At 54.6% G+C, this 23,468-nt stretch overlaps 2 protein-coding genes across 2 annotated transcripts in view; both read right to left on the bottom strand.

Annotated features, from left to right (window-relative positions):
- HNF4A (hepatocyte nuclear factor 4 alpha) overlaps positions 1–9,051 on the bottom strand; it is a 35,645-nt gene extending 26,594 nt beyond the window's left edge. Inside the window, exon 1 of the mRNA XM_085079432.1 lies at positions 8,860–9,051. Coding sequence (XP_084935558.1) covers positions 8,860–8,908 — 49 coding nt within the window. The 5' untranslated portion in view covers positions 8,909–9,051. The remainder of the gene's footprint in view (positions 1–8,859) is intronic.
- A 1,941-nt stretch (positions 9,052–10,992) lies between these two features.
- On the bottom strand, positions 10,993–14,782 carry R3HDML (R3H domain containing like). The gene is made up of 5 exons (XM_085079231.1): positions 14,447–14,782; positions 13,044–13,162; positions 12,395–12,527; positions 11,228–11,343; positions 10,993–11,125 (listed from the first exon to the last, which is right to left on the bottom strand). The coding sequence occupies exons 1-5, from the start codon at positions 14,705–14,707 to the stop codon at positions 10,993–10,995; spliced, it is 762 nt and encodes a 253-aa protein (XP_084935357.1). The 5' UTR covers positions 14,708–14,782.
- Positions 14,783–23,468: the final 8,686 nt, after the last annotated feature.

Genomic DNA, 23,468 nt, shown 5'->3' with positions numbered 1-23,468 from the left:
CCTGGCCTCCACACTGAGGTCCCTGTGGGTGCTGGGGCTGAGCACAGAGCTGGCTGGAGGGGGCTACAGAGGGGAACCCTAAAAACCTTTCTGGTAAGGACTCTATGCCACCTATAAAGTTTGCACTGGAAGTGTTTTTCTCTTAGTTGCTTCTAAGCGTCCATTATGAGGGCTGGGAAGTCCCGCTGCAGATCTGGCTGGGGAGCAGAGGCTGTGCTGTGAGTGGCAGGATCTGTCTCCATGCCTGCTGAGGCTGCAGCATAGGGCAGTAATGCCAGACTGAGAACTGGGCTGAGAATGACTGAATCATTTCCCAAACAGCACAGCCAATCCTTGGGATGCCAGCCTGACTCCACCACCTCTTCCTCTAGGAGTCACAGCACCCACCATGCCACCCACATTGGGGTATCTCTCTCTTGAGCCCCAGAACCAACTTGGGGACAGGAGCCATCACCACCCACAAACCTGGCACGTTCACCCTGCATGAAGCAAAACAGAAACCAGAGATGTGGAGGTCCCATCGAATGGGGACCAGCAATCTACCAGTGGGAATGAGCCAATTTTGGCAGCTCCAAATCCGCACTGGAGACCCTGTCCACGCCCTTCATTCACATAAACTCCACAATGCTGGTCATGCAGCTGATTCTCTCCCTGCTGCGAGTGCTGGGGGAGCAGGGGGGTACCTGGTGTTTCCTGGAACAGGTCGTATCTGGTGCCATTCATCTTCCAGGGGCGCTCAGCTCCGTGGGCAGAGCTAGGGAAGTCTCGCCCCTGGATGGGGCTGTGCAGCCGGCGAGCCCCCCGCGGGCAGCGGGGCACGAGCCATGCCCAGGAGCTGCTTGTGGTGCAGAGGCAGGGACAGGCTAATCCCTTAATGCTGGTCACAATGAGATTTGATGGGGAGCAGGAGTTTGTGCCGCAGAGCTGCAGGTTTTAAAGGGTTCTGGCCACTGCCTGGGGGAAAATTATAAGGTGGCTCTGGGTCTGCACCCCGCTGCCAGTGCCCGCAGCAATGCCTGCTGCTTTCTGGGCCACCTTTCTGAGGTCACTCGCCCTGGTCTCTGGCCTGGCACTGGGTTTCTTTAGGGCAGGGGATACCTGACTATTGTGCAGCTCTGGAGGTTGATCCAGAAAATGTGTCTGGGTGTGTCTAACAGCGGCAGTGGGTCTGACTCCTCAGGGAGAGGCTGACTGCTTTCACTTTAAAGTGTTTCTGTATAAATAGCCAGAACACCATATCCTTGAGCAACAACCTTCATCTCCCCTCCCAGCTGACATCACAACATGCAGGATGGCTCGGTCCAGAGGGGGCCATGAGGGCTGCTGAGTTTTCTCCTCTGCAGGAGTTGTGTCCTGGCAGGAAGTGTAGCTTATAATGGAGGAGGAAAATCAGGTGAGGCTGAAAGGGAGACCTGGGAACCTCTGAATGCAGTCTTGGGCTGCATGGCTGTGGCCCAACCAGAGCCAGGTCTCATTGGCCTGCATATCCAGAAGAACTAACTCAGGGACAAACCCATCTGAAACACCCATTTTACTGCATTTTCCTTCCTCCTCAGATGACTTTCTTCCTGCCAAGCCCATCTCTGCTTTTGCTGTGCCAAGGGAAGAGAGCTCATTCCTTCCCTCCTGACATTGTACCCCACGTACTGCCTCAAAGGCACAAGTCTAGTGGAGCAAAAGCATTCCTAAACCATTCCAACCATTCCTGTCCCATCTGCACAAGCTTCTGCTTCTACTCAGGGCTGCCTGAGGTACATTTGAGTTGATTAGAGTCAGAAACTTCCAGAATGCTCCTGAGTCAGGAGTGACCAGCAGCTCTGTCCCTCAGCTCTGTGCCTGGGGAGGGGCTGTGCTGGCAACAGGGGCTGATGCCCAACATTCCCATGTGGAGCAGGGAGCAGCATCAAGGGTGGGCTGGGACTGAACTGTGCGTAACCCCATGACACCTCCCTGCACCCCTGTGTTGCCACACAGGTTTTAGTGGCTGTAAGAGGGAAACACACCCAAGCCACAGACATTTCTCCCAGACTATGGCAGTCTCCAGGCACACACCCATGGATGAGCCACAGGCTCTGCTTCCACCACCTTGGTCCCACCATCATTTAGCCACAGACTCTAGGCAGGGGAGTAGCCAGGGCTGTGGATCTGAAGCCTGACTGTTTGTCCCCTTGCCCCTTCTGCCTCCTCATTCCACTCTTCATTTCCTGGTACTGCCTTTGCCCTGCCAACACCAGACTCTGCATGGGCTGGTTCTCTGGGGTGTCCATTAGTGCTTTGTCCACTCTTCCCTGCGGGGCCACCTCTACCTGAACGTGCCTGTCCCTGGAGCAGGACCTGCTCAAGCTGCAGTGGCTGCATGTGAGACGCCACTCAGTTGGATGGGGACCTGCAGCACAGGCTGGGTCTTTCTCCATGGAGCAGTTGTTACTTTACACCTTCTGCTGAGCCCCCTGGTGATACCCTATCCTTTAATCTGACACCATTAAGCCTCACAACCCATGGCAAGATTTCCTTGGGTGATAGCACCAGTGAATCCTCTTTCCCTGTTGAGGGTGGTGAGGTGGATGCTGCCATCCCAATGATGGGATGGGATGCAGGCATTGTCCAGCTGGATGGAAGCCAGGGCAGGCTGGAATGCTTCAGAGAAGCAGCAGCAGCCTCTTATCATGGGGTATCAAGGCTTTGGGAACTGTGTAGCAAAATGGTCAGCATCCCTTGGGAGCAGAAGGGGAGAGAAGTGGCCAAATGGGGCAGGAGGAGCCAGGCTCTGCCTCCATGAAGGGCACTGGGCCATAAACCCAGCACAGTGGCTGTTTATGTGTCAGCAAACACGTTGAGTGGGCTCGACTGTTGATTCTGACCATATAAACTGGTGTTGTGGCACTCGTTCAGGTTTGTACAGGTTTTACAGCTCTTGTTCTAAGAAGTGCCCATGTATTTGGTTTTGCTCCTTCCTTCTGGTCTATCTGTTGACATTGGCTCTCCTAACCAGAGTGTTGGGCCATGCCAAGAAGCTGAATCTGAGTCTCTCCCTGTGTTTCCCACTTTCTCAGGGGTTATAACCTATAAAATCTCACACACACCCATGGCTGGAACAGGTTTTTGGTGCAGAGGCAGGTGAAAGGTGCCTGCTGGTGCCCACCACTGGTTGGTGGGTTTGGATTCCCTGTACTCAGTGACAGAAGATGAGCCACCCACCTGGACAGATGGATGGGCAAAGCTGCAGGGAAGGTGCTGCCTGGGAAGTCTGGGGTGGGATGAGCAAGGTCAGAGGTCTGTAGGGCTGTGATGGAAATTGGGCTTTCGAACCACTTTAGATGTCCAGAGAAGGAGAAGATGCTCCCAGGGCATCATCACAAAGCACATAAGCTATGCATGGTCACCTATGGTGGAAAGCACAAAGTATCACCCACTCTCTACCTCCAGTCCTCTGCCCAGCAGGAGCTGCCAGCACAGTTGTGCCCTCAGGGACACGTTGGTGCTGGAGGCTCAGAGGGCTTGAGCTCATGGTGACAGTCCTCATCTGCACCTCGACACCAGAGCTTCTGTAACCATGGGGATGCAGCTGGAGTCCCTCTGGTGACAGCAGGACTGTAGGACAGAAAGTCAGGTCCGGCCTTGCAGACCCTTTGGCTTTTTGAACAGGGTCTGTTCACTCCTTGACTGCTGATGCATTTCCATATCCACTTGCTCTGCATGGAACTGCTCCTCCCACACCTTTGGTGCAGCATCAGGAGCCTACCTGTATTTTTTGAGACATGTATTTCCTGACAGGATTTGCTGAGTAATCTCTGCTGATGCTCAGGCAGAAGCTTGGGCAGGAGCTGATCCTGGGAATAATTGCTTCTGGGATCCAGCTTTGCTCAGAAGCCCTGGTGCCTCTGCCCAGGGCAGGAGAGCAGAGCCATCAGCCCCCAGTTCACCATACAACTGCTACCTTGAAATTTGCCTTCTGTGAAAATTCTGCAACATTTGCCATTTCCACATACATTTCTGCCAGGAGCCTTGTTTGCTTGGATATTTGAGGAAAGCAAACAGAGAAAGAGCCTGAACACAAACAGTCATGGATGTTTTTTTGCAGTCTTTGCCCTGTTCTAACCCCAAACCTGCCAGCAGAGATACTTGCAGGCATCCCCTGATGTACCCCTTGGCTCTGCCCTGTGTGCTGCCCTGTCCCCCAGTGCTGGCCCTGGTCCTGCTGCAAATACTGCTGCATGTAAAAGAAATTCATCCAGCCCTTGCTGTCTCTGGGACCACCATCACTCACCACCCCTTTGCACTCTTGCTAAGTAAACATTTTTTAATGCCATTTAAGAAATGTCAGCAGATGACTAACAGAGCATGACTGGCAGACCTACACCTGCCCCGCCAAGCTCAGAACACCTCTCAGACACTTCTCAAGCCTTCCTAAGCCTCTTGCTTCTCACCTTCCAGAGCTGGAAATCATTTCCTGCTGACAGCAACCCTCTGGGCTCACTCCCCCTATAAAAATACCGTTGTGTTTCAAGCAAAGCCGAAGTTGAGGGTGTGCTGCTGGCCCCATAAATGGCTGGAATGAAGTGGGAGAAGTCACAGCCCTGTGGGTAAGTGCAGACACCCCGTGACACTGAGCAGCATCCCCAGCTCTTCCCCAAGGAAACCTTCAGCAAGCACCAGCAAACAGCTCTTGGGATCAGGCCAAGGTGCTAACACAGTGATTGTCCGTTTTGCATCCTAGCAAACACCTGTGTTTATTGCTGGCTGCAGCAGTACCCTGCTGAGGCACTGGAAGTGCTGACCTTGCCAGCACCAGTGTTGGAGCCACCCCTACAGCTGACAGGGATGACTGGAGTGGGGACAAGGAAGGGGGCTGTGCCAGATGTCCTAACACCCATTGGTCTCTGATGGCTGCCAGACCATGGACACAGAGAACAAGGAGTAAACAGATGAATTAAAGAGCAGCTGACATGAGCAATTGAGGAGGAAAAGCTCAATTCAGGTCATATCAAGAGGAAACCTGTAAAAAATTCTATCCATTTGGGAGTGAAAAGTAAAAATAATCAGAAAATCAGCCTCCTCTTACGTTTCTCAGCTGAAACTATTCCCCACATCTGACCAGAGCTCCTGAGCAGCAATGACGTCTCACATTTTTGAGCTCTTTTCCAAAGCTGCTTTACTGATCAGGGCCAGCCCTGATCATGCGCTGCTCCCTGCTGTAACCACTGGCTCTGGGAATCCCTGGCTCTGAGGAGATGCCAGAATATGAAGCAGTAGTGCTGTCTGCACAGGGATTGAGACCAATTGCCCAAATTGCGCCCAAGTCTGATCAGGAGTGTAAAGGTCGATCAAGGGGCTAGACCCCTCCTCGCTGCCTAGGAGGAGATGGTCCCTTTGCCCCCTCTCCGTTCTCTACCTTCTCACACACCAGTTTGCAGCTTCCTGTAGGGATTTAGTACAGTGGAACCCTTTCCAGCTCACAGCCTGTCCTCAGCAGCTGCTGGTGAGTATTTTGGACGCGCTTCCAACTCCACATCTCTCCGGAGCTGCAGCATCACTCTCTTCTCTCCCAGGGACCCAAGCAGGGTGCTGGGGACAGGCTACCATTGTCACTGACTGGCAGGGCATCCTCCAAGTCCTTTACACGAGGCACAAGTCTGATGGGAGGGAAATAAGTGCCCCCAGGGTGTGGTTTATGGGAAATGCTGGTGACAGTCTGGGGCAGGGATGGATGGGGAGGGTTGCAGTAACTGCAGTGGGGGGATGCCCCACTCTCTGCTCTTATTGATGCCACCACTGCCAAGAGAGGGCCAGACCTGCTCACTGTTCCGAGGCTGAATGCCAGTGCCAAGCTTCCCCATTAGGATATATCCCTGGCTTCAGATGGATGCTGAAATCCTGAAGTTCCTAAACAGGATGGGGAAGGGAAAATCAGAAAAATCTTTCAATCTTTCAAAGGAAACTAAAAATTACTGTGAGACTCCTGCAAGGCTGAAGGCTCCTCTGGAGCACCCTGGTGTGCTTCTGCTAGACATGCCAGCTCCATGGCCTGTCCTCTTGAGCACTGGGAGCTGCTGGCTGCAAGGGCATCACAGAGGGCATGGCTGGGGCTCAGCACCACCACTGCTGTGTGAGCTCCACCATTGCTTTGCAAGGGAATAAACTTCCTGTTGACCCTAGGAAGGATTTGCCCACCACTTTGCCATCTGCAGAATGATGCATCCCAGCTGCACTCTGCTGCCCAGCCCCAACCCAGCCCCACAGATCTGCCAGGGCAGCCAGGCACTGCCCAGTCCCCCATCCCACCAGCCCTTCCTCACCTCTATTTGGATAACTTTTTCACCCGTTTTATTTATGAGGACTCCCCTCCTTCTGCCAACACTCTGAGCTTCCTCTTGCTTTAGTCTGCGAGGCCCTTCTTGCCTTTTTTATTCTTATTATTCCTCTCCCCCCTTGCCTGGCCCCAGGCTTGCAGCGGGTGCTGGCCAGAGCCTGCTTTTGTTCGGCCATGGGAGCAGATGGGGAGAGCGGCTGCAAGTGGGATGGGCAGTGATTCCTCCCCATCCACCCGGCAGCACCCAGCTCTGCCTGCACTTGCCCAAGCTCAGCATGTGGCTCAGTCACTGACCCTCAGACTGAATTTTTTTTAAATAAATAAAAATATTAAGTTAATAAAAAAATATTTAAAAAATCAGGACAAAATTAATGTCAGAAATGTTTGCCTGCCTGTTCTTAAGGTTGCTGATGTGCCAGGGCTGGCACATAGCTTGCTCACATTAGAGCCAGCTGCAAGTGGGAGAAATAACTTCATCCTAAGTGATTAAAGACCTTGTTCAGCTCCTTGCATTGCATGTGTCAGGCAAAGCCAGTTGTTCACTGCAGAAATGAGGCTGGCTTTGCACCCTGGGGCAAAACTGGATGCAGGCACCCTGGATGTGGGACAGTCAGACTCAGCCACCCTGTACCACTGTGTCTCCCACACTGATGGGAACATCCCACGAGTCTCCCCTTCTCCTGCAAATGAGGTCCAAGTCAGTCCCTGTGAGCTGGGTGGGTACGAAGCCATCTCCCACCAGCAGCTGGGGCTTCAGCCTGCATGATGCTGAGCACTGGCTACTTCTGGGCCAGCCTTTGCTCCAGGATCTGACTCTCTGCACATCTCAGAGGCATCAAGCCTTCATTCCACTGGCTCACCCGTGTCCTTCACCACCTGGCTCCTTGCATGTTGTCCAAGCAACACCAGCTGGACACAAAGCCACAACCTGCACTAAACAGACCAAAAGCTGGACATTTTTCTGGGCATATTCCTGCTTGTGGCTCCTGCAGCTCAGAGGCAGGTGTGAACAGAGCTCCTCCAGAGACCTGGCTCCTGCAGGCCTGGGATGCACATTTGAGCAACCTGATAAAAACAGGCTAAAACTCCTTCCAATAACTGCTTGATGACAGCTGCCAGCTCCAGCCCAGCCCAGTGACACTACTGCAGATCCTATACAATTCCTACATGGTTCCATCACCATAGGTCGTGGACCCACTGAAATGCTGACCATGGCTCACCACAGGGCGATGCGACCCAAAATAAAGTGACCTGCAGAGTACTGAAGGGCTGGAGGCTGGGGCAAGGAGGCACAAGGCAGTACGAATGCCACCACAGGGGTGGGTTAGGGCTGAAGGTGACACCCATGGGAGGCTCCAGGCGTGGAGCAAGGGAAACAACCACCCAAAGAGAGGCCATGAGCAAAGTGCAAGGAGGTGGCCTGGGAGTCCCACAAGCCCTCCTGGGACCTGGGTCTGCACACATGGTGGCTGGAAGGTGGGCTGGGCAGGGGCTGCACTCTTGTAAAAGAGAAGAGGAGCAGGACATGAAAAAAGAGAGTGAGGAAAGGCAAGGTAATATGATGGAGAGCCCCAGAAGTATGATGGAAAACCAAGGGAAGTGATGGAGAGCCCTTGAGAGTGATGAAGAGCCATGAGGATCTGATGGAGAACCTTGTAACTGAGAGACCTCAACTGCTGGGACCTCACTCCACACCCTGGCCATGCCCAGGTTACCAGGGTTCACAGAACACACAGGACCTAACCAGCTGTGTGGGGATGCTGCAACACAGGCACAGTTGACCCATCCTGAGGAAAACAGGGGCCTGATATCAGCCCAGGCAGGGCACCTGTCCCCTGGTGCCCACCTGCATTTGTTGGCTGTTGGTGTCTGGCACAGCCAAGGAGCCCAGCACGGCACTGCTCCGGGCTGCTGCCCACTGTGCCATGCCAGGAGCACGGACAGAGGCCTGGCGGGCATCTCGCTGTGGCCAGGTGCCCAGGCAGCATTGTGCCACCTGATGCTCTGCCCCGCAGAGGCTGGAGGCTGCCGTTTGTCCAGGCACTACACTCCCTGCTGGGAAACCTGCCCAGCCATAACGCTGGCCCTCGGCAGGAGCACGGCGCTGCCAGGTGCCCGCTGTGCCCATTCACGCAGCCCGGGCGTGCCACGGGCCACCTGCAGCCTGTGCATCGGGGCTGGCTGCGTGTCCTGAGGCAGCACGTCACCTCCTCTAAGCTGCTGCCACTTGTGCTGCGAGCCCAGCAGCAGCAGCAGCCCCTCTGCCAGCACGTGGGGCCTCTCTGCTCCCTCGGGCACGTGCCTTCTTCTTCGGGTCAAGCAGAGTGAAAGGCAGAAAACGCACACACAGATGGATTTACACCATATCCAAATCAATCAGAACCCTTCTCCTGCCTCCATCTCCAGCCTGTGCAGGTGCCTGAGCCAGTGGGGAGCGGGCAGCGCGGCGGGGCTGGGGTGTGGGGCTGGGGGCTGCTGCCCGCTCCCAGCCCCGCTTCCCGCGAGCGACGCCGGGGCGGCAGCGCGGGCGATGGGAACGCTGTACTCACCATATGGAGCCTCCATCTTAGCGCTTAGCTGGGTGCTAACATTGACCATGTCTCGCCGGCTACTGCTATGGGGACTTGGGGCGAAAACCAGAGGAAGTAGAGGAATAAAAAAGAAATCTAAATAAATAAATAAAAATGTCTCTCACTAAGGAACTAGGTGAAGGCAGGAGGGAGCGCGGAGAGGCAGGGCGAGGAAACCTGCCTCTCCTGTTATCTTATTGATTCGCTTAATCAGGGCTAATGTGGGTGGAGATGTTAAATAGTAACCAAGCTCTTATGGAAACCAATCTGCAAGGTGCCGTTGCTGTAGCTATAGTAACTGCTGCCAAGCTAGAAACTCAAACACGGCTTTTACTAGACTCTTTTGGGGCTCCCGCTTCCAGATGGTGTCAAGGCCGGGGCAGCCGCTGGGCTGGGGTTCACCTCTGGCCAGGAGGAGTCGGGGCAGTCGGATCCAGCTCTGCAGCGCCCCAGGTGCCGCCGGGTTTTGTGCCATCACCCACTCACGGTGGGAAAACCACGTCTGAGGCTGTGTACAGCAGCATGGGGGGCTGTGGGACAAGTGTGGGGACTGGCAAGGGCAGAACAGAGCCTGGCTGCAGCACAAGGGTCAAAATGCCCTGGCCATTGAGTCAGGGCTTGTCTGCCCGGTGCCAGACTGGAGGAGTTGCGTGGGAATGGGGAGCTGCAGGGATGCTGTGGTGGGATGCAGGGTGATACCCTGAGCACAGGGCTGGGCACAGGATGCTTGCAGCTCCTCCCTGTCTCTCTCTGCTCCCCAGATTATGGGTATTCACAAGGTGCCACAGCCACTGATGGACATCTGGGCTCCCTCTGGGACTGCAGCACCCAGGACCTCATGGTGGCAGACGGGTCCTCAGCCTTGCAGGTGTTCAGATGGGGTCCCCAACCTCCCCATGAGGCTGTGGCAGCCTCTGTGCCACCGGTGCTCTGTGACAGCAGTCCAGGCTGCCAGGGCCTGTGCTGAGGCCAGCAGGGCAATGTGCAAGAAGTGTTGCTGAGAGGACACCATGTATATGGGGAATGCAGAGCTAGAGCTGAAAAAGTGATCATCCATCAGTGCAGAGCCTTCCATATCTCCTGTACATCTCAGAAAGAGGCCAGGCTGGAGGATGCACAGACAGCTCCTTTCCAGTCTCTAGCACCTCAGCTATTGAAACCCCACAGCCCTGAGCGGGCAAAATTTGGGCTATCTGCTCCTCTGAATGGAAAAGCACATCCCAAGGGAGCATGCAGTGGGGAGAGTGCTGCTGGATGCAGAGGGCTGAAGCACAGGAATCCACAGCTGGATGCTCAAATTCAAGGTCTTGGAATTTGGAGACCCTGAGTTTGCTGAGTGCTGAGAGGTCCTAGAGAGGGAGGGGATGTGGATAACAGAGTGCTCAGTGGCACTGAGGTGAGGTAGAGCAGTGGAATTGTGTGGGACAGCCTGGGTGGAACAGGGAGTTTGTGGCCTTTCAATGTCGTCCTCACCCTGTGTCCCAGCAGTGCTGGCTTCTCCCACACGATGGAGCAAAGCGCCCAGGCATCTCCTGTGCCCATAGCCCGTGGCCCCACCACGGGCTTTTGCACCCCCAAAACCAGAGCAAAGGCACTGGCTTGATTTTGCCCCGAGACTTCAGGCTGCAAGTGAGGGAGGACCAACACAAACATGGGGGTCTCCAGGCTGCTTTATTGGGGGGCTCAGAACTGGGGGCCCCAAGGTCAGAGGGGCTGCCATGAAGCAGCTGTGGGGCTCCCCACTTCTCCAGCTGCTCACCACGAGGGGAACATCTTGGTATTCACTTACACCAGCCTCTGCCTCAGCACCGGTGGGGGCAGTGGGGAAAGCCCCCTGAGTCTGCAGAGAAGGGACCATGCCAGCCAGCCCGACTCCCTCCTTCCACCCCTAAACCATCCCTATTTCAGAAAATAGGGACCTGAACTGTCCCTAGTTCCCCCAAAGTGGGAAGCAGCCAGACAACACTGCTAGAGAGGTGTGTTAGAAAAGCAGTTTCCTACACGGCACTAGGGATAAAGCAGGTTGGACAGCTGGGCGCTGGGGGGTCAGTGTTATAAATAATTCTTGTTCACCCCATCTCCATTCCCAGGGCTCCTCCTGGGGCTGCAGCCCTAGAACCAGCTGACTTGGTTGGATTTGACGCCGGTGAAGCACATGTTGTTGGAGCAGCCCCCGCCGTAGGTGGGAGGGCAGGCTGAGCACGGCCGCCCCACCTTGTAGGGTGCTTCTCCCAGCCAGTTGCCCCTAAAAAGAGAGGAGGGTGTCACCTCTGAGCATCATCACCTCACTGCTGACACTGGTGTGAGGAGGGAGGATGGCACGGGGGGCTCACCTCCAGTCACTTACTTGATGGCGTAGTTGCAGACGAGGAGGATGGCGTGACGCCATGTGCTGCCCCACACCTGCACGTTGGCACAGGTGCCCAGGGCACAGCCCAGGCGGCTGGAGGTTGCCCATACCATCTGCACCAGGACACAGAACAGACACCGTCAGTGTCCATCCACCCAGACATCCCACAGCTGATTGCACTGGGACACCAGTGCAGGGCTCTGTCCCACTGGGGAATTGTATCCCAGCTTCCCCAACTTCTTTGGCTGAAAGATGTCCCATCATGGGCAGGGCTTTGTTACCAGAGGGTGACTCTTTGCTCTCCCTCTCCTGCCTGCAACCTGCACTGCCCTGCAAGGAATTGCCTTGCCAAGCTCACATTCATGAGCAGCAGAGTTGGGGTCACTGCTCCAATTTACACAAATTAGCTCCCAAACCTCACCCTGAATCACAGCCAGCAGTTTACCCTCCACACAGGGACTTCAGGCAGAGACAGAAGCTCCTCCTAAAGCCTCTACAAGTTGAATTACTTCCATTAAAAGTGTATATTGTCCTTATGCAACCCAGAGCATCCCTGAGTATCCCCATGGATGAGCCACATGGGGATGCAGGTGCTCAGGTAAAGGCTGGAGCCATGAAGAGGAGGTAATTAGGGGTTGGCACAGCTCTGCTACCAGGCAGAGAAGCAGAGGAGTTTTCCACTCTGTGCTGGCCAGGCTGTCTGGGGTTGTGCCAGGGTATGAAGGGGCTGCATTCCTGGGGAGCTGGATGCAGCTGGGTGCTATAAAGCTGTTCCATCACAGAGGAGAGGATTCATGCTTGGCTAAAGTAAAAAGCACCTTTTTTTTCCTCTTCACCACCTTTAAGTTGCCAGAGGTGCAGTGAGGAGAAAAAGGGAAAAGGAGGGGAAATTTTTTTTTTTAAATATGGAAACCTCTTGTCAACTGGCCAGAAGGTCCCAGCTGCTCCTCAGTGAGTTGTGAGCCCCTGGGACATTCCTGCAACAGCCCAAATGCTGGAAAGGCCCAGGGTGGAAGGGCATCACCTGCATCTCTCTAACAGACACACTGCCAGCTGCCAGGACTGCTGCCTGATCCTGGATCCCATCTGCTGCTGGGAGAAGGGCTGTGAGTTGCACAAGGACTCCCCTGTGCAGCTGGGTCCTGGGGGGAGTGCTGTGCTCACCTGTGTGTAGTGGCTGCAGACAGAGCCACTGCATTTAGAGGGGCAGCGGGGGTTGCACTCGCGGGGGTGGGGGAAGGAGTAGTGCTGCTTCTCCTGGTGCCAGGATTTCACCATGTCCATGACGGAGCGGTACCTGCAAACAGCTACAGGTAAGGTGGACCTCCTCCATATCAGAGGTCATGGGCAAAGGAGAGGAGGGGAAGGCTCCACATTGAGGAATCAGAGAAGAGTCTGGAGCCAGGGCCCGTTGGGACCAAGCATCCCTGGGAAAAGGGGGACAGTGACATCCTTGTGCCAAGCCCACTTATGCTCAAGGCAGAAGACCAGAAGCACCTGAGGGCTCAGCCATGTGGAGGAGATCCAGGACCCATATCCTCTGGCCCATGTGCCCAGCACAGAGGGGAGTAATGGCATACTTCCCAAATGAGCAGGAGGCACCTCTGCTTTTTTGTTTTTACCCTTCTGCAAGAGCTGGGCTGTCCTCCTCCACCCTGAGGGGCTTGATGTGTCTCTCAGCTCTATCTCACTGCCATGCAGTGCTAGCTCAGAGCCTTTCTGCTCTTTGACTGAGGGGCTGCTGCTGCTGCTCCTCCAGCATTGTGGGGTGTGGGGGATTCCCAGGATCTCACTCTGTCCACAGGTCACTCACCTGCCTGACTGGATGGAGAGGTTCTGTCCCACATACTTCATCAGCTCGGGGGGCCCGTGGTCCCACAGGCAGCGCGCAGCCCATGCCTCTGCTGCCCTGGCCAGCCGCTCATCCCACACCTGGCCAGGGGAAAGGAAAAGGGTGGGCAGGGACTTTTGCTTGCCAGAGGAGGGAAGAGGAGAAACCTGCTCCCTTGTGCTCAGGGAGCTTTCTGAGCACCCATGAGTGTCCAAAAAATGTGTCTCATGCATGAGGCTAGAAAACGCCTGGGGGAAGGAAGCACAGCAGCATGTCCAGGAGCAATGGACCTCCCCAGCTGCCACCACAGCTCTTGGACACACAACTGCAAGCCCTGTGTGTGTGATTCCCTCCAGGAATGAGCTCCTGCAGAAGGCAGAGTTGAGCACAGGGGTGAAACCCTGCAGCCCTGTGCTGCTGCTGCAGTTCACAGCTGTCCCAGCCCTCAGCTCAGCCCTGGCCACAGACTGACCGGTGAGCACAGCTGCTTCCTTCATGCATTATTTAAAGCTTCCTCACCCATCCTGAACTGCTTTGGGGAGATGCTTGTGTGAGTTATTTTGGAAGGCAGGAATTTAGGCCAAGCAAGAAGCTGTTCAGGATGCTCCCGGGCATGTCTGACCTGCTCTGGTACCCAGCAAGCTGAGCTTCTGTGTGCTTCTCCCAAACCACATGCAGGGGCCACCCAGCTGCTCCCTCAGAGCCCTGGTCCCTTCCTGGGAGCAGAGCAGCATGTAGCACATCCTGTCCTCAGGGTCCCACTGTGTAGGCTGGAAATTCCTCCTCTTGGTGGCTCCCCATTTCTCCTCCCTTTAGGGCTCGGTTAGGAGCTCCAGGCAGAGTGGACACAACCTGGGGAAGGCTCTGCCCAGGATGACCCTTGTCTGGAGTCTTTGACCCACTCCTGCACATTTCTTCTGGGACCTGGCACCACTTGGAACACTCAAAAGGGACCCTGGAGATTGTGATGGAGTCATCTGTCCCAAATGCAGTTAGGGGAGAGGCTCCCACCTTGGCTTTAGGTTGGGACCTTTCAGGCTTGTAGCCACCTCCCTTTCCCTAGTGCTACCTCTGCAGCTCAGCTGGATGGATCCTGCCACCCCACAGCCAGCAACCTCCCAGATATCCCAGACACAGGACCACAGATCCTAAACCTGCCTCCATGAGGAAACATCTTCCTGCTGGGACTGCATCCCTCTTGCACAGAGTCTGCATGGGTCTGCTCTGCCTCTGGGACATAAAACATCCCCCAGGGCACATGTTCATCCAGGAATGGTGCCAGCACCCTGACATCCCTACCAGGCTGGGGCTCCCACATCACAGGTGAGCCCCTCGAGCCCACTGCACCTGTGGACCCAAAACTGCCCTGCCGGAGCCCAACTCACCATATATTCCATGTTGGCAGCGGGTGGGGACACCTGTGCCCGCACTTGGTTGTGGTAATCCAGAATCACACTCATGTCGTGGGGGGAGAGATATCTCTTCCGCCGGCTCCGGGGCATCCCCACGCCCCACAGCAGGCTGGCAGCCGTGCCCTCGGGAGGGGACAGCAGCTCGGTGGCGTTGGGCAGCAGGAAGGAGCTGGACAGCTCTGTCACCCAGCAGCCCAAGGCCGTGAGGTACAGGTGCAGGTGGAGCACAGCCATGCCAGCCCTCCCGGTGGGATCAGCCAGCAGCTTTCTGCTCCTGCACGGAGTCAAGCAAGGACAAGGGGGATGGCCGGTGCCTGCTGCTGGTGTGCAGATCTAGGAGAGAACACAACACAGACACCACTCAGGATTGCAAACATGATGCAAGCACCACTTCCCAAAATAAGGTGGAAATGAATTTTATTTTCTTCTTTCATTTTCAAAATAAGTATTTAAAATTAATCTCCTTAATAACCTTATTTATCACAGCAAATTCCCCAGGACTGTCAGAGAGATACCTGGTGAATTGGTTTGCTTGTTTGTTTGTTTTTAAAAAAGATGAAGTCAGTAGAAAGTCTCCCCCACTTTTTCACTTATGGCACATACCTGTGGGACAGGGGATAGTTAGGAGCATGCTGAGAGTCACTGCAGCCGCCTGCCCTGTAACTTCCCAGGAGTTTGGTGAGTTGAATAAATCCCCAGCACAAAAAGAAATCTCACGCAGATAAAGAAGCACACGGCAAGACTTAAAAGCATTGTCGAGAAATCCTAACGACTCTCTTATCTCAGGTAAAGAAAAATAGTCACCGCAAAAGCAGACTATTAAAAAAGGAAAAAAAGGGAAAACGCTGGAACATCCCCTCATCTGTCAGCCGATGCACCTCCTAGCATCCCTGCCAGCCCTTCCCGGAGCAGCGGGAGGATGTTCCCCCGACTACGTACCGTGCAGACTGAGCCAGGAGCAGCGGAGCCCGGCGGTGGCGGCGGCAGCCGGCGGGATTGACCTCCGGGAACAACCTGCTGGGGCAGATGCGGGAGGCTCGGCTCAGCCCCGGCGGGCAGCCCGCTGCGGCCGCTGACGCACAAGCTGCATCTTAACTCTTCCCCCGGGGAATGTCCTGAAGTTTGGAAAGAGCCCTGCCAGGAGATTTATAGGCTGGTGGATGCCTCCGCGCACACAGGCTCACGCAGGCACACGGAGCCCCGCACGGGGCCGGGGGGAGCGGGCAGCGCACGGCTCGATGGCTCAGCGAGCAGAGGGGCTGCTCCTCGCTGCTGGCTGGGGATTTGTTCAGGCTACCTACAGGGAGAGATTCCCAAAGTCATCTATTTCCTGTTCATTCCCTAGCTGGGATCTTGCTGGAAGCAGTGGATAGGGAAGCGAATGCAGGTCGGTGAGGGATGCAGAGGGGGTTTTGTCCCACCAAGGCAGCAGCAGGGCTGGCACTTGCTAGGAGTCCCAGTGTCACCCCATTTCAGTGAGAGCTGAGCAGATGGCAGAGATGTCCCTTTATGGGGGTGGCTGGGAGGGGACCTGGTGGCCACACGTGTGCCTGGGCCAGCAGCTCTCCCCATTATAGATGGAGCCACTTGCTGGGCTGGGCGCTGCCATCCGTGTGTAACCAAAGGACTGGGGCTTGTCACAGCCCACAGGGACTCTGCCCATGGCCCCACCACTGACCCGGGCTGGCAGTGCCCAACCAGGGTTATCTCAGGGGAAAACAGTGGGCTGTGCTCCCTCCTCTGTGTCTGTGTGTCTGTCCCCAGGGACGGGAAATGGCTGTAGCATCTGAAAGCCATAGGCTGTCCTGCAGCATTAAGTGTGTTTCCCTACAACATCCCACACAGTCATGATGCCAGGGGACAACTGAGTTATTGCAGGCCACAAGGACACATGGCTGGCTGGAGGGGCTGTTGGCAATGCCTGTCACATCTTCCTCTCACCATGCTTAGAGCCAGCACAGGTGGTGGCCATGTGTAAGCTGCAGTGGGACTCGCTGTCATCCTCCCATGCCACAATGTCCCAGGTAAGCAAGGTGCTGGTGCCCCCATGCCTCACCAGGTTTGGGTTCACCACAGGTGGGTTTGGAGCCAGGATTTGGCTCTTCAGAGGCATGAAGATGAGCACCAAGCCCTAACTCCCACTTCTGAGCTGACAAGGGGCACAGAGATGGAGTGCAGGGAGGAGAAGGCAGTCCCAGAGCAGCAGCAAGTCACTGCTTCTCATCTCCACAGCTTTGACTGAGACAAGAATTGAGGAATAACTCCTGCCTGTGCAGGGACTGACAGCAGGTCCCGAGCCTGGCTGGCTGCACCCAGCTGCCCCAGAGACCTGCTGTGCAACAGAAGCTGACCAGGAGTTCAGGGACGTGCAGACCTGAGCATGGAGAGGGAATAATGCCCAGGTGCTGAGCTGATGTGCTGTATCAATACAGTCTCACCCTGCTGGGAGCCTCTGACAAAAGAGACCCCTTTGTATATTTTTCCTGGCATCCTCTCTACCATAGAGCAACTCAAGATGTTGGGGACCCTGGGGGAGCTGCTGAGACATGTTCTCTAGGGGTATTTCCATCCACTCCCCACCCAGCAGGTGAGATGATGGTTGTGCCTGTGAGGAGACTGGGAAAATGCAGCTGAGGCATCTCTGGCCCCACTGCAGCACCACAGGAGGGAATCCCTCAGTGCAGAAAGCAGCAGAACCCCATGAACCAGCAGGGCTGGGCACCCTGTGGGGGACTGGGCCATGCTGGTGCTGGGCATGCCGGGGTGTCAAGGTGGCTCCTTGAGCTCTCTGATTTTCCAGATTGCCTGTTGTAGGGGTCTAACCAGCTCAGCCTCATCTTCCAGCACCAGGTCCCCCCAAAACACCAGCCACCTCTCCACAGGTGCTGGGCAAAGTGCCATCCACAGTTTACCAGTCCTGCAGACACCCCTATTTCATGTTATCTATGAAGACAGGAGTGCCAGCTCCAGGGGTTAGCAGCAGGATAGCCCTTTGTGCTGCACCACGGTGGCAGGCACTGGTGCTGCCTCCCTCCACTCAGCTCCAGAGATCAAATCTCTCATTAGTGAGACTGGTAAAGGCACTTTCATTCCCAGCAGATTAAAAAGGCAGATGGGGACATGCAGCAGTGATCTCAACTGGGCAGACTGGGAGGTGCAGCTGCTGCCAAGTGCACAGTGAGGTAGGAAGGGCAGTAGGGCTGTGTTGTGGAGAGAGTGGTTTTAATGATCTCTTATTTCACAAAAGACAGAGCCCTGAGTAGCAAACGCTCATCCAGCACCGTGAACTGCAAAGCTTTGAATTTGGGAATTTTTTTTTTTGAGTTTTTGTCTCCCTGGGGCTCGCAGAGAGTGAACCCACCCCAGCTCCCACTGCCACGCAGCAGCTGAGCCTCTGCGCGGAGGCAAGGCGAGGGTTTTGTCTTGGGTGCAGATTGAAAGCACTGCTTAATCAGCACTCTGCGAGACAATCCAAATTCCAGGAACTGGAAGGGGTTTGTGTCCCTGCCAGGCGTAATATCCTGCAGCCCAGACTGGCCCGGCTGCCAAAGCACACGGTATCTGCAGCGAGGACCTTGCTGGGAGCCAAGAAGCACACGCATTCGGCTGGATACAGCAGCAGCCGGCAAATTCCCATTTTAATGAGCATCAGGGGGAACAAAAAAGATATATCACTGCGTTCAAGCACTGTCTTGGCAGAGACGCCCTCTGATGCTTTTACGACCAACAGACATAGCAGAACAAGACATAATGGGACTTGCAGGATTTCTGTCATGTTTATTTCTCCCATCTGTTGGCTTTGGGCATCACCCATCACACACATTCCAAGGTGGCAGACGGTGACATGAGCCCATATAGCACTGAGCAGGGCTTTGCCCTTTACTGAGGGTCAGGATCTGCTGTGGTCCCTGAGCGTCCTGATGCCTGGAGCAGGTTGATGTGGATTTCCATAGCAGGAGCCTTCTCTTTACTGGGGTAAAATAAAATGAAACCAAGGTCCTGTCTGAACAATACTCTCCCCAGGCAATGCACAAACTCTGCTGCTCCAGTAAAATATTCCCCTCCTACCTACTGACAGAAAGGCTCGTTTTCCATCTTTACTGAAAGATGTTCCTTTCCCCCAGTCCCACCCCAAAACACCAACAAGAGGTCCAGCTACCTTGGTGCCCACCATGGCAGGGAAGGAAAGTGGGGCTTTTGATGGATTTTTGCATTACTGAAGCTGTGTAGAGGTCCAACACATCCAGAACATGGTTCCTACTAACACATTGTGAAGGGAGATCTTCCTCCTGACTGGGAGGTTGGAAGATTTAATCTCCACTTCTTATGAGCTGAATAAACCCAGGCTGAACTCCTGTATATTCCTTTGTGATCTCCGAGGAGTGAAACACCTTGCTGAGGTGTAACACAACTGAGATCAGTCCTGAAGTCTGAGGACTCCAAAGTCATCCCTCTTGCTATTTAGGAACAGTTCCTTGTAAATGCTGAATCAGTTTCTGAGCTAACCTGAACCTTGGAGGACAAGCTACTGGAAACGTTATATCTCACACTGAAGAGGTGACCATGGACAGGGACAGGGTTCTTCTGGAGCCTTTCATAGGATGCCCAGCACATGCCTCTGCTTCAGGTGCAATGTCCTCTCATAACCCACAGTTTCTGCTTGTGTATTTGCTAAGGTGGAAAAAAAAACTTTCCCATTTTATATATAGTGATGGTGTAGGGAGCCAGCAGTTGAGAGTGTGGGCAGGAGCCTGCATGTGTGGGTCTGACCACCCAGGCTGGGCTCAGTAGGGCAACACAGAGCTGAGCTGCCCTCAGCTTGGCTCCTGACCCCTCTCCAAAGGTTACCTGGGCACTGCAATTAGATCCTTTCAGTGGTGTAACTGGCCAGGGCTAATGCTTTCGAGTTCTGAAGTAAAAGCCACTTGTTTTGGGCTATTAATTAAGGTGTCCCTCAAGGCTGACGTGATTCTCCATGACCTCCTTGGTGAAGCACAACACCTGTGGCACTCTTGCAGCTGTGGTCCCACCATCAGCCTGTGACTGCCTGCAAGGAAACTCTGAAGGCTGCTGACTCCAGCCAGCACCAAGATATATTTGGAACCTTTGAAAGGTGAGAAATTTTTCCACCGGCTCTAGAAATAAATGTCTCTGAAGTCAAGCTCTGCGGATAGTAGTTACTCACAAAGGTATTTTTTACAGTAACTGGGCTAAGTTTAGAACTTCACTTAAATAACACGGAAGCTAGTCTCAGCACAATTTGGAAAATAGTTAATTTGCTGCTTGCTAACAAATTGTTCTTTAGCCCGGTGCTGTGGGTGCATGATGGTCTCATTGTACACTGCCAAGGTGAGAAGAAACTCTCCACTCAGTGGGAAGACAGACCCATCACTCCACAAGTCAGCTGAGACCAAGATAGACCCAAATCTTGGAGCTGAACATCAGCTGTGACCTCCTTACCAGCTGTCCCCAAGCTGGGTCCCTGGACACCCAGCCCCACAGCAGTGCTGTTTTCATCACCCCATCCCCACTGCACACCCACAGCTCACCCAGGCAGGTGCAGCTCACATCCAGCTGTGCCCACAGCCACATGCCAGAACCAACAGCCCTGGAAACATGGTGCTGGTGGGGTTTTTACTGTGCTGCTGCCTGCTCTCGGCACGATTGGCTTCTGGGCTCAGAGGTGGGACACCCATCACTCACACCCAGGAGGCCTGGTGGGAATTTCCCATCCCACCAGCCTGCACGACAATCATCGTCTGGGGTGAGCTGAGATCACATCTTTCCTCATCATCTGACACAGTAAGTGCTACCTGTGTAATGGTTGGGAACACTGTGGCTCCAGCAAAGGGCTGCATCAGCTGCTGGATGGAGGCTAGTGGATCCCAGCCCCGAAAGCCCAGACCCAGTGAAGTGAAGTCAGGACACCCTGGCAGCCTCACCGTGTAATTTTCTTGTTTGGACGGGGGCGTGCCACAGCTTGACTGCAGCCCCTGTCTATTCACTCCATTCCCTTTTTTTCCAAGACCAAAATTGAGATAGAAACTGAGCACCTGGCACTGATTCACAGGCAGGTTTTTTGTGGCTGCACAGGGAGGTCTTGTTCCCATTGCTCCTCTTCTTGGGGTGACCTCACTGTTCACATGCCTGACCTCCACTGGGGCACCAGCAAACACCCTCTGACCATCCCACCAGTGCAAGGCTCATTGTCTCCAGCTGAAAATACCGTTTTCACCATATAAAAACGCTGCTGGTGCTTGTTTGGCTCAGATCAAATAACAGTGGGGTTGAAAGAGATGCTGCTTTTCTCCCTGGCTCTGAAGGAAGAGGGTGATGTTTGCAGTTGTTTTTCCTGCCTTGGGATGTTGGGCTGGATGTTCCTTCTCCCTGGGGTCTGCCTGGGGCATGCCCAGCAGGGAGTGGGTGCAGCTTAGGTGGGTGATGATCATTCAAAGCCTGGAGGTATTTAAAAGCAACCTCTGGTGAGCACAGGAAGGTGGTGCAGAAGGAAAGACAGAGCACAGGAGCTCTCAGAGGCATCCGGAGGTGATGGAGGGTGGCAGGAAGGACATGCCTATAGAGGCTCTGGGTGTATTAACATTTCTTCACAAGGCTGGGAAAGAGCAGCAGTTCAGCTCTCCCCAGCAGTGCTGGAGCAGAGTGAGCACCTGACAGGTGGGACAGGGGTGAAATCCAGAAGCTTTCGATCTCCTGAGTGACACTGAGCAAACCAGTTTCCATACATGTTTCTCTGCCCATTCTATCCCAGCCTGATTGATCACATCTACCAGAGGGCTCTGAGGGGTGCCTGTGACCTGTCCTGCATCAGAGCCAGTCCTGCCCTTCCAGGACTACACAGGATTTCTGTGACATTTTCCAGTTCCTGGCATGGAAGCTGAAAGGAGCCTCTAATATTTTTCCTCACTCTTAAAATCTCTTGCTTTACCTGCACATCTTGGAGCTTCCTGACTTCTGCCAGCAGAAAGTGAGAAGTTTGATGGACATTTTGTATTTCCCCTCCACTCTCCCATAAAGATGTATTGTGAATCTTTGCCAAGAAATCTCCCTTTTCTCATGGGACTTCCAATATTTCCCACATCCAGATGGCTGGACCCAAGCCGCCAGATTTCTCTGTGCCTAGATATTAAATTTCTCAGGTTCAACCATGGAGGCTGAGAAGTTTGCAAGGATCACTTTGCTCAAAGCTGGAAAAAAATCTGGAAAAGCAGAATTTGAGACACTTGGGATGCTCTGAGCACAACCAAAATAGGAGCCATTCTCTCTACATCTCTCTCAGAAGGGTGACACACTTCTCAGGGTCTTTCCTCCCTGACCAGGGGACATGCTGACTTGTGAGTCCCAGAAAATCCTGGAAGTGGGACACCTCGTCTGAAGATAACTGCTCTGAGGTCGGTCTGAGCACTGGCAGCTCCATTGTCCCTGTGTCCAGCTTTTAAAGGACAAAAGGAGTGGAATGGGGGATTCCTGCAGCTCACTGGCATCTCTGTCCATCCCTCAGGCTGTGTCCACACCATGGCACAGAGGTCTGACAGTGCTTGTGCTGACACACCCACGCTGTGTGCCACAAGCGATGGGGATGAAACAGCAGCAAAGCTGGGAACACACCAGTGCCAGGAGCACACATCCCACAGGGACCTGGGCTTATGGTGTCCCATGAGTTCCAGGGCTGATAAGGCTTATGCTGTCTCATCCTCCTCGCTGCTGCAATATTGAGCCATCCTGCCCAGGCCAGCGTGGTCCAACCCAGCCTTCCCGGTGCCAGCAGATGTGCTGGTTGGTGCCAGCCCTCGCAGAGACCCCGGGCAGGTCCGAGAGAGGTGCTCGGTGAGGGAAAGGACGGAGCCCATCCGCCCTGGGGCCAGCAGCTCGGACAGCAAACACTGAGCTCACCGAGCCAGCTGTTGCCTTTGGCACGATGCTCGCCCCTCTGTGCTTCCCCGGCCGAGGAGGAGTGTGGTTCCACCCAGCTGCTGCCCATGTGCTGCTGCTGAGCTGAGCCTGTCCGGGTCTAGCCCCTCCTGTGCCTCCCCTGCCTTGAAACCAGGGGAGCTGAGAGCCATGTGGGGTGCATTGCCCCAGGCACTGGGAGGGAGGCACCCCCAGAGCCTCCCCCAGCATCTTCCCAGCCCGAGTCCCTCAAAGACATCCTCAGGGGCTTTGCATATTCCCAGCAACAGTCAGCCCCTGCACTTCCTTTTGTGTTTTTAACATCCGGCTGAGGGTTCCAGGCCAAGAGAAAGGGAGGGTGGCATTGCCCCAGGGGCCATATCCAAGCAGGGAGGGTGCTGGGTCAGGTTTGGGCAAGGGGTGAGGAATTAGCCTAGCCCCATCTATCTCCAGTTGTCTCATCTGTTGCTCAGCTGCTTCTACTTTTTCCCTTCCTTTTTTCTTACTTAAGCTGCATTTTCACACTGTGCTGATAAGCAAGAGGAAGCCTGGGAGCGTTGGTGGGTGGTTTGGTGGCTGGCTATCTGCATTTGCCCCTCCGCTGGCTGCTGCAGTACAGATATCACAGAGTGGTCCAGCAAAGCCCTCTTACCAAAACAAACACCCTGAGTCCCCCTGTAATGGGTTGGTGGGATGTCAGAAGCTAGAAATTGGTAAATTCATGGAGGTGTTTTACGATGGTATGTCTCCTGAATAGGTGGCTCACAATGCTCATGGTTAAACCCGAAGCAGCAGCAGATACAATGTGCTCTCATGCTGGTGAGCAGCTGATGCCCATCTGGAGCGACTGGCATGAATGAAGTGGTTGTAAACCTACAGCAGCAGTGCTGGGAATAGGACTGGTCTTCTCCCCAGACAAGAAAAGGATTTTCCTCTCTGTCTGCTCCAGCGATGGAAAGGATGAGGTGTCTGCAGGAGTTCGTGGACCGTGCTGAGGGCAAGGCCTCCAGGCCTCCTGGCTGCAGTGTTTTGTGTCTGCCCACCTCCTGAAGTGGTTCAATAAATCAACAAGGCTCCCCTCTGTGCC

This window comes from Lichenostomus cassidix, chromosome 20 (genome assembly GCF_008360975.1).
Source record: "Lichenostomus cassidix isolate B80296 chromosome 20, HeHo_3.0, whole genome shotgun sequence".
NCBI lineage: Eukaryota > Metazoa > Chordata > Aves > Passeriformes > Meliphagidae > Lichenostomus > Lichenostomus cassidix.
Note: the sequence above shows the minus strand (reverse complement) of the source record. Positions and strands in the feature narration are given on the sequence as shown.

What these genes read in the sequence shown, in the direction of transcription:
- R3HDML (XM_085079231.1), bottom strand. Translation starts at nt 14,707, where the DNA reads ATGGCTGTGCTCCACCTGCACCTGTACCTCACGGCCTTGGGCTGCTGG. An exon ending in CTGCCAACATGGAATATATG is followed by an intron (nt 13,163 to 14,446) that starts GTGAGTTGGGCT and finishes TCCCCTGGCCAG; the next exon opens with GTGTGGGATGAGCGGCTGGC. An exon ending in CTCTCCATCCAGTCAGGCAG is followed by an intron (nt 12,528 to 13,043) that starts GTGAGTGACCTG and finishes AGCTGTTTGCAG; the next exon opens with GTACCGCTCCGTCATGGACA.